Source organism: Oxyura jamaicensis, chromosome 7, assembly GCF_011077185.1.
Source record: "Oxyura jamaicensis isolate SHBP4307 breed ruddy duck chromosome 7, BPBGC_Ojam_1.0, whole genome shotgun sequence".
In the NCBI taxonomy this organism is placed as follows: domain Eukaryota; kingdom Metazoa; phylum Chordata; class Aves; order Anseriformes; family Anatidae; genus Oxyura; species Oxyura jamaicensis.
In genome coordinates this window covers 13,754,329-13,768,187 of record NC_048899.1, presented here as the reverse complement: position 1 = coordinate 13,768,187, position 13,859 = coordinate 13,754,329, and the positions used below count along the sequence as shown (strand labels likewise).

Here is a 13,859-nt window from a genome sequence, read left to right as displayed (position 1 = left end):
ATGCTCAGACATAGGAGTGACTGAGAAGTAGTTTCATAAAACACATTTGCAGCACCAAAAGTGTAATATATCTTTCTTGTATTTCTCAGTAACTGAATTTATTGAGACAACACCTCTAATTAGAAGAGATATTATTTAACTGCCTTGTTATGGTTTCAGGAAGCAAAACACACATCAAGGTCTGAGTAAGGAGCCATCGGTTCTAATTGCTCGCCATTGACATGTTGGTCCCTGCCTTGACTGGCAAAATGTCCCCATGTCAACACAATTTTCACTACCATAGTGTAAAAAACCTCGAAGTAGAGGTTAGCTATTTTGAAGTCATGTTAGTTGGCCATGATGTAACTGCAGGTGGGAGTGGGGGAACAGGAGTGGCTACCCAAAGGAATCATTCCTGAATCTTTATTAGCATATTTTGGATTTTTTTTTTCCCACTGCCTCTCATCCATTTATATGATCATCTTTCACAGACATGTATTAAAAATATTACAAATATATCCAGATAAAATGGAAACTGTGATTTTCCTGTTTCATATTTATGAGAGACAATATTTATCTCCCATCTTGCAGAAAACATGCAGAAAGGAAACTATAGCCTTCATCATCATAATAAAAGATTTCTAGTAATCCTTATGTTATTATTTTTACTTGAAGAAGTAATGTGTGGACTTTGTACATGATTGCTTGTTATTATTACAGTTTATTTTTTATTTCTGATCTGTGTCATTTTTAAGTATTTGACAGAGAGACTGGATTATTTATACATAGATTTATTTTGTATATGCATATATTTCTTAGAAAAATATAAAATTCAAATGATACTGAGTCACGTGTAAATAATTTGGTGAATTTATGTAGGGAATTTTAGAATTCAAGGGAAATAATATGTTTTATTTGTCATGACTTTTCCAAGATGAAGTTTTTCCATTTCCATTTTGGATTTTCCCTAATCAAACTATTTTCCTAAATCTTAAATGTGCAGGCAGGTCATACTACTTAGATTCTGGGAGTGGGTTGTTTTAAATAAAGGAGCTGAACTTTCCATCGGTAATGTGGTGGAACTGCTGGATATTGGCCCTTTTTCAGAGTGTTCATGTTTGAATGAGGATATAACTTCTGCCTTTGAAAGCTGAGGATCTATTGGGTGAGCAACAGTTTCTGTGGATTGTGAAAATTATTCAACTGATTTACAAGAATCACTACAGGTAGCCAAATTAGCTTCCAGTTTTAATTTTCCAGTTCAGTTTTTCAGAGGAAAATTTCCCAGTTCTCCAAGTTTTTAAAAAACTTCTGATGTTTAAACTGCAACTAGCCAGATTGTCAGAACATGGCTACTCTCCTCCTCTTTACTTTTAATTTCATGTCACATACCAGTCCATCTTTAGTTTGTAATATTCACATAGAGAGACAAATTGCTTGTATAATAAGTTGCAATTATTGACCTAGTTTTCTTAGTCAATATTAAATTGTCTAAACAAAACATGAAATTACTGTTCACAATTACTGTTCTGTCCTTACTCTTATTAACATGTTGTCAGTACTTGCTCATCATTTTGTCAAGGAATTAACACAAGGATTTTCTCAGCTGGTTTATGGGAACTTAATGATTTACAACTTGTAAGTGTAGTTGAAGTAACCAGCACAGAAATTTTTTAAACTGGGGTTGTGATTACTGAATATTAAGAGAAATAACTCATTCTTCCCTCTCCCCCCCCCTGAAATTAGCATCAGCCTTTTTTAGTATATTATTATTGATTAGAATATTTTATTTTCAAATAATTATTAGGATATTCATTGTCCATCCTTAAACAGTGACTTCCATTAATTTCAAAAGATAATAGGAAACAGGGTTTAATTATGGTTTACTCTTTGCAGTTTACTTCACTTCCTCTTTAATAGGAGCTGTTGCAAAAGCCAGCTATTTTGTACAAAGTTTCCAAAACAGTTTTAAGTTAAGTCCAGATGTGTTAGTTATAAATCTGGTTCTTTACATTGCTTGGTGGTTGGGAGTAGCAGCTGGCAGATCAGAGCATTTTTTGGAAGTTAATTTCAGGTTCAATTTTCTTCCTCTGGTTCTTGAAGACTGCTAAGCCGAACCCGTGACTCCCTTTTATTCTCAGTGATCATTGGTAATTTTCCCTTTGAAAAAGAAGAGGCAGTCTTTAAAATCCGAAATTGAAATTGTCATTTACCTCTCTACCTAACTATCTCCCTTCTTAATAAACCTGTTTCTGTCACCTTTCTTTGTAATCATTTCCATACGTATTTAGGGTAGTTTTTTCATCCACATATTGTTGAATGCTTGATTCCATAGAATAAAACATTTTATTTTGAAAGCATTGCAAACAGCCTTTTTAATCATTGATTACTTATCTTCATTTCCCCTCCTTATTACTGAAACTGTCATAGGAAACCTTCATAAATAACCTAAAATCTCTCCTCAGTTAATCTGGTACAACCCCTGAAAGTTTGAGTTTCTCAAAGCTTTAATTCAAATGTTGGGTAAAGAGAATTTCAGTGGGGAAGGAGGGAAGAACTGCATCCTGATTTTGATACTGTTAATCAAGAACATTCAACTTCTGCTCCCAGTCAAATCCTTCCTTCTTTTCTCCTGTTTTGGCTGTGTTGCTGTCTGGACTTCAGAGCTTGTTGCCCACAGCTGGACAGAAGTGTCAGATGCACAGGGGTGAGGGCTGGGCAAGCACTGCCTCCTGCTCACCTCACAGAAAGCGCTATCAAAAGTAGGTGGGAGCAAAGTGTGCTTGGATCATCCGGTATTTTTTTAATACCACAGTGCTGTTAATGGTGTTTACCAGAAGATGGTTCTCCACCCACTCCCTTTATTACTTGCAGATGTCTCTTTCACCCTTACAAATTGGGACTGCTAGTTTTAAAATGTTGTTGTCAGTTGTCCTGAGAGAAATAAACTCTTCTTCTCCACAAATCTATTTCTTTCATGTTGCGTTATATTAGCTCTGCATATGGTTTTCTTTGTACCACACACCAGTTCATTTTTCCATTTCACAATTATTAACCCCCCCATTTTTTTCGCTGTACTATTACTTCTTAGTATTGTGGTTCACAGGCAGCATCACACCAATAGCTCCAATTTTAAGTAGCATATCATATTTCTCATATTTCTTTTCCATTTACTACACTTAATTCAACAAAAGCAAACAAATAGCAAACAATCCTGTCCAGTACAGCTGTAGTATTCGTTAGTTTTTAGTTCTTTTCCTTCCTTCTTCATTTTACAGAACTTTCTTTGTCTTGCCAAATGTTGGGCTATAGTATTTTACCACTTCCTGTTTTGTCTTATAAATTGACATATTTATTTATTCTTTACCAAAAGAACATTTTTAAATCTTTGGCAATTTTCATTTAAAGCACAGTATTTTGAGTGCATATGACTGCTCAGATAATGTTATAACCCACTTAAGTTATGTTGCTGCCTCGGAAGTCCAGTTTTCTAGACAGGATTTCCAGGTGTCTGTCCACAGAAACACTGTGGAAGGATTTTATGGCTGTCTCTAGCTTGCTGATGGGATATTATACCACAGATGGATCCAGGCTTTCCTTGGAAGTGCACAGCAAAGGATGAGGGCTGATGGGAACAAGTTGCTACAAAGGACGTTCAAAGTAGATATTGGAGAAAAAATAATCCACAGTGGGGCTGGTTAAGTAATGGAACAAGTTGCCCACAGAGTTTGTGGAATCTCCATGCTCACGGATATTCCAAACTCAAGCCCCACTGCGATTTGATCTAAATTTCAAGTTACATCTGACTTTGAGGCTGGCCCTGCTTTGATCAAGGTCTTGGACTGGGTGGAGGTCCCTTCCAAATAAAATTATCTTGTGGTTCTATGACAGAGCTGCAGAGGGTCAGCTCACTGCAATGAGCAGACGCTCTTGAGGACATACCTGCAAAGGTATGGATAGGTGAGGTGGCAAGGTCACTAGTAGTACCAATTTGTGCAAGTTTTGTCTTTTTGTGGCTCTGTAACCTCTTCAGAATCACTTCACCTGTGCCTGAACAGCTTTTCCAAATTGCGTTGCTTGTTATTTTGTTCTGCATTCCTCCTAGAGTAAGAACAATAATTACAGGGCAAGTCACATCAGCTGACTGCCACCTATGCAGTAAAACTTTGCAAGGTCATCATGGTTTACTAGCTCCCACAGGGTCTCCTTTCCTCCTGCAAGTATAAAATGATTCTACATATCTGTTTGATCTGTGTCCTAAGGTAACATAAGAGCCACACAAAGAGCTAAAAACACTACTGGAAATCAAAGAGTTTGAAGCCATTTTGAACTGCAATTGTAATGTAGCCTGGCTCCCCCTGCAAAATGTTGCATTTTTGAATCTGTTTACCCTTCCACCTTGGAAAGTACAATTCCAAGATAATTTCAGTCAAACAACAAGAGAACAGTGCAAGTGGTGAAACTGCCCTGCAGCTATTGGCAAGTCAGGGCAGTGGTGCTACCGGCCTCACCTGGGCATTTTGGCACTGGTGTTCAGGACGGTATTTGTGTGGTGTGTGTACGCATGCATTTCTGAGGAGCAGACCTCTCAAGAGAGTTAATGTGCATGTGCTGAGCACTGATGGCTGAGTGTCTACTCAATGAATTAGTGACAGTCTATAGGTGCTCTAAGTTGGAGGGAATTATGTCCTAGAAAGGCTTCCATATGCATAAGGTTGTTTCTGTGTAGGAGATGCACTCCCACGGTATTTCAGCCACCTACCTCACCTTTCTGAGAAAAACAAACAAACAAACAAACAAAAAAACACCTCTAAATTATCCATTCTGTTTATTTGCAATGCACTGTGTAAAATGCCAAGTAATTATGGTTGCTAAGAGCCCTATTATTCCTTAGTTCTATACTAATTTCAACTGAATTAAGACTTTGGAGAAGTGAGGAAGCTGATCTTTTAAAACTCCACTTGCTAAAATTATCTTTTCAGGCTTGGACATAATTATGCTTAAGTCCATGGGAAAAATGTGAAGCTGGTTTTATGATGAAGCAGTACTTTACAAATTTATGGGAGTTTTTTTTTTACAAACATTGCTTCATTTTTAAAAATTCATGCATTTTAATTAGCTTAAATGAAATATTTTATATGCCTAATAAAAATAAATGGACATCAGACTTCCATAATTTCCTTTAACTATTTATTATTTCTATCAATTTATTCATTATTTCTATTTGTTTTTGTATTGTTTATATTCTTTTCATATTATAGTATTTTTCACATCAGATTTCTTTTGAAAGTAGACATCTGGTGCTGACTTAGTTTCAACCCACTTTTAAAGTAAATGCTTGTTTCACATAATTTTTTCACATAAAAAAGATTATTTCATGAAAATTGTTAAAATAATAATGTATCTTTAAATACAAATATCTGTCTTGCATGATAAAAAACTTGTAGATCATTTCACTAAAAATATATATAACACAAAAAGAAAAAAAAAACTCATGCTTCTTTAAACAACCATTTAGTCACAGTTCTACACAGTTACAGATACATTTTTATTTCACTACAGTGCTGTCACTTCTTCATAAGGTTAACGTGAGCAGTGTCAGGAGTTCTCTTCTCATCAAAGAATTTAGGAAGAATGTGGTGTTCAAGTAGTTTGTCTGTGTGTGTTGCTACAGAGGCTTGAGTTGATGTGTTACAAAATCTCTTTTGGGCGTAGCTATGTTTGTAATGTAAAAGAATGTTCTCAAAACTAAAAGCAAAAGCACACTTGGGAAAATATTTGGATTTTTCTAATGCCATACGCACCACCTTTCTTCTGGTGTAATGATGAATTCTCCGTAAACACAGAAGCAATAGAGTTCCACATTAGCTCATAATAACACATATTCTGCAGCAAAAACATACTGGATGCTCAAATAAAAAATAAAGACTTTAAAATGAAACAAATTACATGTAGTGGATATTAAAGACATAATTGACCTCCTAAGCATGGAAAAATCATAGTATGACAACTTGCAAAGTTTTGTTTATTATTTAAACAAAATTAGAGACTCAGGCATCATAGCAGTGCCACAAATTAATATAAAATAGCTCTGATCATAGTTATTGAGTCCTTTGACTTTTCTTAATAGATTTTACAAATTTGGCAAGCTGCAAAAATGGACAGTTGATCATTATGTGTGTTCTAAAAACTTGGTATTTTATTTTATTTTATTTCTTTAAAGATGAGATGCACTGAAAGTCTCTTTCCTCCACAGTGGATATTCCATTGCTTTAGATAGAAAATGCTGTTACTAAAATTTGATAGAAGCAATGCACCGACATTTTTATTTTCTTTTCCACAGATTACGATGCTTGGTGAAGCAGCTGGAGAAGGGTGACATTAATGTGGTGGATTTAAAAAAGAATATTGAATATGCAGCATCTGTGCTGGAGGCAGTTTATATCGATGAAACCAGGTAAGTCAGAGAGAATAGAACCGTAGAATGGTTTGGGCTGGAAGGCACCTTAAACAGCATCTAGTTCCAACACCTCCCAGTAGACCAGGTTGCCCAAAGCCCCATGCAGCCTGGCCTTGAATACCTCCAGGGATGGGATATTCACAGCTTCTCTGGGCAACCTGTGCCAGTGCCTCACCACCCTCTGAGCAAAGAATTTCTTCCTAATATTTAATATAAACCTACCCTCTTTTAATTTAAGACCATTTTAGTTTTAAAAAGGAAGAAATGTTGGGAGTCACATTTTAGAAATATAGTCTTTGCATGTAGTTGTAAATGATGTGAGCTAAAGGTCTCCACAAATCAGTAGAACAATATATGGCTTTTAGGTCTCTTAGTGACAAGGTTAAAGCAAGTGAAATTCTAAAGGTCAGGTGTAGCTGTCTGGAGGGTTTGCTCAGTGCTTATCTCCCTCACTTGTCATATGTCCATGGTATAAAGTCACAAGAATTTTCTGAAGGAGGGATGATGGGTTTTCTTTCCCCCAGAGGCCATATACTGATAGTCATTCTGAGGATTGTATCTCTGAAAAAAAAAAGATCTGTCTGGGAATGATGTGCTCACAGAGATGACTCAGGATATTAAAATCTGTCCCCTTAATACATAAATTCATGAAAAGCTGTGATTTATTTTATAGTATTTGATGCTTTGTTTATGATTATTGTTACTGGCAGTATGACTGGCAATCATCTTTAATGTGGGTTGACTTGAATGAAATTAGAAGTTCTAAGTATTTGGCTTCTTGAAAGAAATTTAAGATATGTACTATAATTGATGTTAACTAGCCAACTTACAGTTTTTATTTCAACTTGCTGGCCTCTTAAAAGTTTTTTTTTTTCTTTTTTTTTTTTTTTTTTCTAAGCAGAATGTTCTCATAAAATTGTCTGTCAAACCTTCTTCAGTACATCTGGAGCATACAGTCTATGTCTAGTCTTGATTCCATATGATATTTAGGAAGTCTGCCATCATACTAATTATTGCATGGACCTAAGTATGTCAGTTGCTCTCTTGCAAGTATGAAAATTTGGTACATCATTTAAACTACAGCTCTAGCTTTTTCCTATTTATTTTCCTTTGATGTGTATGATTCACTCACCAAACCTTGCAAGTCCATAATCTGGAGCACCTACTATTGGGTGATAGAAAGCCTACCCATTTGGACACAGAAGGATGAAAACAATAGCAGATGAAGCTGGCATCAATACTCTATTTTTCCCAGATTACACTACAGACTAGGTTGGCAGAATCACTTACACCGGTGTCCTGCCTTTGGAGTTAACACACATTTAGTTCTGTAAAAGATGATAAAACAGTGGTAAGCAAGGAGACTTCCTGAGGAGCCTGTCAACCACAGTATCATTCTTAGGGACACTGTCAGAAATATTGTTAGTGATCCCAAGTTAAATGCACAACTTGAAAAGCATCAGAAATCTCAGTGAATTTGAAAGGGCTTATGTTTACAAACTCAGTTAAATTAAGCTGAACTGAACAGACTTGGGCAAAACAGCTTGTGTGAGTTCCAAGGCACCTGGGCCTGGTGTGAAAACTGCATGAAATTAAATAGAATAATTAAAAATGCTGGTAGTTAAATCAGGTTATATGATACTGTGCATATATTTATTTCTGAGACAGGTATCTGTGTTTGTTCTAATTTATTGAATACTTCTCCGATACAACCTGAAACTGAGCTCAAATTTCGGTATCATTCACTATACCAATGCATTAAGCATACAGTTTATATAACTCCTTGCATACCTATACCTATATTTTTGAGATATAGGTAGACATATAAAGCATGTTACCTATGCTATGGGTAATATTTAAGAATGAAATAACTTTAATAAAACCAATTTTTCAACATTTATTCTTATTTATTGTGTTTTGCACTTTATACCCCATATTCTTCATTTTTGTTTATAGTGTTTCAGCTTGTTTTCAATCTGGAGTAATGTAGTCTCCATTAGATTCAGACTTAGAGTGAGGCACTGTTTGGATCTGGTGGCCTTTGTGTTAAATTTATGCTAGGAATACAGACTGAGCTTCCACTTCTTAGTTGTAAAATATTATCTATAAAATTGTTTCATTTTTTTTTTCTCTTCCTCATTAAAAACAATATATAAATTAAGACACTTATTATGTGGCAGAGTGAAACTGTAGTCTCAAGTGATTCTTTCATAGTAAGCTCTTTTGAATGCCAAACTGTAAAGGTAATCATGCTTTAAATACCACAAGCAGTATTCTGTAGTCTAAATCTGTGCTAAATCATTTAAAGAAAAACTTGGAGAAAAAATTTCTCCAGCTTCTGGGAAACTAATTCTTAAGAAAGAAAAGCAGCATATCAAGTCAAATGGTGATTGAGACTGGAGTGAGCTTGTGTGGTTATATTTGTCCTTTATCCTCCCAAAGAATACAGGTTCTTTGTCCTATGTAGAGCAACTGCAGTCAGGAGTCTGGAACTGGGTTAACCGTACCCACTAGAAGATTAGAAATAATAGTTTAGTTCATAAATAAAATGACCTGTTCCAGCTGAGCCTGAATATGCACTTCTATATGTTGCAAAGTTCAACTGGTTTCTGCAAGTTTTCTCAGACACGGATTGTTGTATTGATGAAAGTAATTGCAACAGCATACAACAATAAGAATTTATACACCTAGCAGAGCAGTGAGAAAACTGTCTGAGTACTTATTACTTCTATTAAGTAGGTCCCAAAAGAAAGCTGCATACTTCATGGGATATAATAGTTCCTGAAACTTGACTTATAAAACAGAAAATGCAATGATATCTGGTTGTACGAAGTATTGTAGGATTAGGACCAAAAGTTCGATACAGAGTGCCTTCAACTTGCATGAAAATACCCCTGCTTTTTATTTGCCCATACTTCAGCCCTGAGATTTGTCCTGATTAATTGATCTCATCTTCAACCAGCCACCCAAAACTGGATCCTGTCTGTCACGTTCTCTTCTTCCCCTTTCTGGGAGACAGACCTCAATATCAGCTGAGAGAAGGTTCTAAATATCTCTACAGTCAGATTAGGAACAGTAACGAAGAGAAAGTTTGCCATCTAATGCATCCCTTATGTTATGATTTACAACCTATTTAACAGCATAATAAAATTTATTGCAGGGAATACTTCTCATCTGGAAGCATCTCTGCAGGCTTCAAGGCCTGGAATATAGAGGTAAAATACAGGAATGCATCCTCTTATTAGGATCTCCACAACTGAATGAAAGGAGAATTAGAATGCAAACTTTGGCTGCAGTCAGAGGTTGCTCAGCCACACGTGGACCAGTTGTCCCACCCCCTTTCTCTTGAAGGACCTTCTGCAGTTTTAGACAGGCAACTTACACTAGGAGAGATCCGTTTTTTCCTGTTACTGTATTTGAGATTTGATGCATTTTGTTGTGTATGCACATGCATGTACAATCAAACGTGTAAACTGTCAGCACTTTGAATCTTATTTAGCATGCAAACAGCATCTGGAAATAGGCTACAGAATTCAAACCCTTTAGCCAAATAAGAGGTATCTTTCTCAGATCCTCTTATTTGCCTTCTGTCTGTTGCTCTGCACTGTAGCGTTTAATCTGAGAATAAAATAGTAGGTGTACCTAGTTTTTAAAAATGCTTATATCCATACAAGCTCTTTCTAAAAATGTAGGCAGATGGGTTGTGGAAAAGGCAGAGAAATAACACATCAGGTTTTATTTATGGAGATCTGTGAGCAGAACTCTCAGAACTGTCTGGCTTCTAAGCTGTTCCTTAGAAACTAGCCAGACAGTAGGAATAATATTCCAAAATTATGAGAAATTGGTTTGGGGCACTAGTTGTCAATATGCCTTGTGAAGGGTTCTGAGGTGATGGGAAGTTGAAAAGCACAGAGAAATCATGAGTATATATGCGCTGCTTTCCTCTGAGCTTAATTAACTGTGTCCCCATGTTAATTAACAAGCTTCTTTAATGGGTGCTTTTTAGGACTGTTGCATCTCTCAGTACAGAGTAAATGTGAGCCACACTAAATGCTTCCTTGAAAGAAAACTAGCACTTCAGTCACTGAAGAGGAGGTTTGTTGTCAGCTGAGAACAATCAGTGAACATCTTCCAGTTCCAACCCCTCAGCAGATCTCCTGTGTGGAAGAAGTTCAAACTTACTCAATAGGTGTTATGAATAATTCTGACAAGTCTTGCAGAATTGTCTCCGTTTGTACCTGACACTTGGCTCAAGGTAGTGGAAGAAGGATTTTTGGAGTCAAACAGGAAATAAATACAGGCTGATAATTCAGTCAGGACAGCTGTTCCATTCCTTGTAAACATAGCACTTTATCCATGCTAAGTGAGAAGAAAATAAGTCAGATAAAATGTGTATGGAAATTACATGATTACAGGAAAAAAAAAAAAGCATTTGAGAGGCAATAAAACCTTAAAATTTAAACTTCTTGTGGTGAACATTTTTAAGTCATTCTCGATAAAGTCAGAATATTTTGTTCCAATCATGGTCTTATTTTACATTTTTAAAGTGCTTTAATATTTTATCAAATAGACTTGATTTCAGGAAGATATTTATCTGTACCATTTCAATTCCACACCTAGATATTAGTTTGTTTTAGAGCGTATAATGCCCTTTAAGAAGGCTTTAACCTTTTGAAAACTTTTTTGAAAGTAGACCATATTTCAGTAATATATGAATTAGATCTGTTGTATATAGCTAGCAATTGCTTTGAACATCTTTGTTTGATTCCACAAGAAAAAAATAACAAATACGAGTTATTGCCACATTCTTGAAAGAGAAAGTTAATCTCATTAAGGGTGTTATAACAATATGTGTCATCTGTTTGCATGAGAGATTTGGAAATACTGAAGGTATTTCAATGATACTATAATGCTAAACAGAGTCCTTGAGAAAAAGCTCTTACTAAAAAATGTACACATTCTGATACATATAGTATTAGTGAAAAAGGAGGTCATTAAACCCAATCTTTGTGACTGCTGTTATAATAAGCATCTTGGACCATACTGAATTTCAGTTCACTGCTCTATTAATGCACCGAGTATTTCTGCTGTCACCAAACATCAAGCAGGGACAAACAAATCTTCAAATTGAGGACAAAAGGGAAAAGCTTTAAATTGGGATTGTGTCACTTGCAAGAGTTAGAGTTAACATCACTGCATATCACCAAATGCTGGCATGACTCTTAAGAGTACACCACAGAAGTATTTGTGATAGGAATGTGAACATGTATCTTTGTCACATGGAGTCTAAAGAAAAAGAAAGGAGCAACAATTTGGCTAGATGCTGGTGCTCATAGAGCTCTGTGTAATATAATGAAGTTTACCAACTAAATTAAATTCTCCCCTGATTCCCAGAGATCCCAGGGTGAGGAATGATCAATGTAGCCTATTTTTAGGCAACTTCCAGTACACAACTTTAATTATATTTATGAGCAGAATGCTGTTGCCTAGTGGTTTCAAGGTTCTCTGTACCGCAACAAATTGAGTCCATGGCAGCAGATCTGTCTGAGACTAGTAATTAGTAATCTCCAAAAAATAATTAACTGTTATACTAATATGGTACCCTTGTGCCTTCTCTTTCACTTTCTTATCTTTCTTAGATTTAGCAGCTTCTCTGTATTTTAAAACAAAATAATAACAAAACTCAGTGAAGGCTTTATATATATATATATATATATATATTTATTTATTTATTTCACAAGCTATATTTTGTATTGGTGTTGCAAGCTCTAAATGACCACTAAATCAGCATGGAATAGCTGCTGCATAGCTTAGCATCTCACAGCAGGAGTTGGTTGCTTAACATTACAGGGCCATTTGCATTCAGGTCCCACTTACACATCGTGTACAAAATACAGTTGACTTTGTGAATCATGTTTCACTGATTGTAAGGCTTTGCTTATGGAAGATGTACTAATCAAGACACCGTTATCTATTCAGGGTCATCACTGGAGACACTCACACTGGCAAACCTTTGCAGGTTCAAGGGCTGAGAGAGAGAAATTCTATTACATCAAAGAGATTTAGGTTGCTCAGTTTTTAAAAGTGTATGTTCCCAATCTATGTACTGGAAAAGACAGATTTGTTCATTTACACATGAAGGTAACTGTGTTTCATTCTCAGTGCATTAGGACACTCAGTCAATGATGTAATTTATTTTAGTTCAGTTGTCATCATTGAGGAACTAGACAATATTACCCCTCAAAATTAACTTTTTTAAAAAAATCAGAGAAAGTTTAAAGAAAATAATCTTCTTAATGATACAAGGATAAAACAAGAGGAATGGGATATTTGATTCGGTAATTATTTACCAGATGAAAAATATGGACTTTGAGCCCTCTCTGAGATGACTTAGTGGAGGAGAGATCAGAGTTGACAATTATTAAGCATGACAATTAATTGACATGAAGTTAAATCTTAATCTTAAGTATTAACAATTAGACAAGCATGCTCTGAGTGTGTATTGCTGTCCTCCATATTTTTTTTTAACATTTTGCAATGTTTAACCCATGGTTAAATATTCTTTGCTGAAGTTGCTTTGCCAGTAATAAATGTATCATTTGAAGAAAATCATTCAGTTCATCCATTAAGCGAATCCATAAATGATACCAAGAAATCATTCAGAAAAAGCTTGTTGTATTGAGATTAAGTCAGTGTATTTCACCTGTATAGAAGATTAAGATAAACCTTCAAAATCTTTTGTACTAAGCCAAAGGCTATTTTGAAAGGAAAGTTTAAAATAACATCAAAATTATTTAAAAACAAAAAAAAACTGAGGTTACTGAAAATCTGTTAAATTCTGACTACAATTCTGCAGTTCATTTCATTTAGGATATTTAATAAATAGGCTGCATCCCTTTTCAAAAGTTATTGAATTTTTCTATCTCAAAGTTATTACTATTAATTTATTTGAGAATCATGGCTCTCAGTAGTTCCTATCCAATAGAGCTTCCAGAATAACATGTTAAAGCAACTGAATAAAAATGGGAAAATATATCAGTTTACAGATATACTCCTGGGAAACAAAAAAATAAAAATAAAAAAATCCTGACCTGAATCTTAAGATTGTTGATGGCCTTTGATATGTAGGTCTGTATTTCTGAATAGAAAAGGTAGTTGAGAGGCAGCATGTGTCAATAAGTGGATGTTTCCAGTAAAAATGGCCCTTCCCCCATCAGTTATCTGTTGTTGTAATAATTGTATTTCATCCAGAGTCTTTGGTGTTTATTGTAGCTAATTCATCTTTATCTGAGGACAATTCTTCTAAGAATGTGGTAAATTTTAAGAGTGTGACATGTTTGTTAATGCACTATTTTTTTAGAAAGGCCTTTATACACTAAAAGCGCACCACAATAATTTTTGCAATTCATTTATCTTTAGT

At 35.3% G+C, this 13,859-nt stretch overlaps 1 protein-coding gene across 13 annotated transcripts in view; it reads left to right on the top strand.

Moving 5' to 3' along the window:
- The window catches only part of PDE1A (phosphodiesterase 1A), a 209,032-nt gene that overhangs the window by 144,637 nt on the left and 50,536 nt on the right, over positions 1-13,859 (top strand). For all 13 annotated transcript variants that reach the window (XM_035331261.1, XM_035331262.1, XM_035331260.1 and 10 more), the window contains one exon: positions 6,323-6,436. In XM_035331261.1, the coding sequence (XP_035187152.1) occupies positions 6,323-6,436 (114 nt within the window). The remainder of the gene's footprint in view (positions 1-6,322; positions 6,437-13,859) is intronic.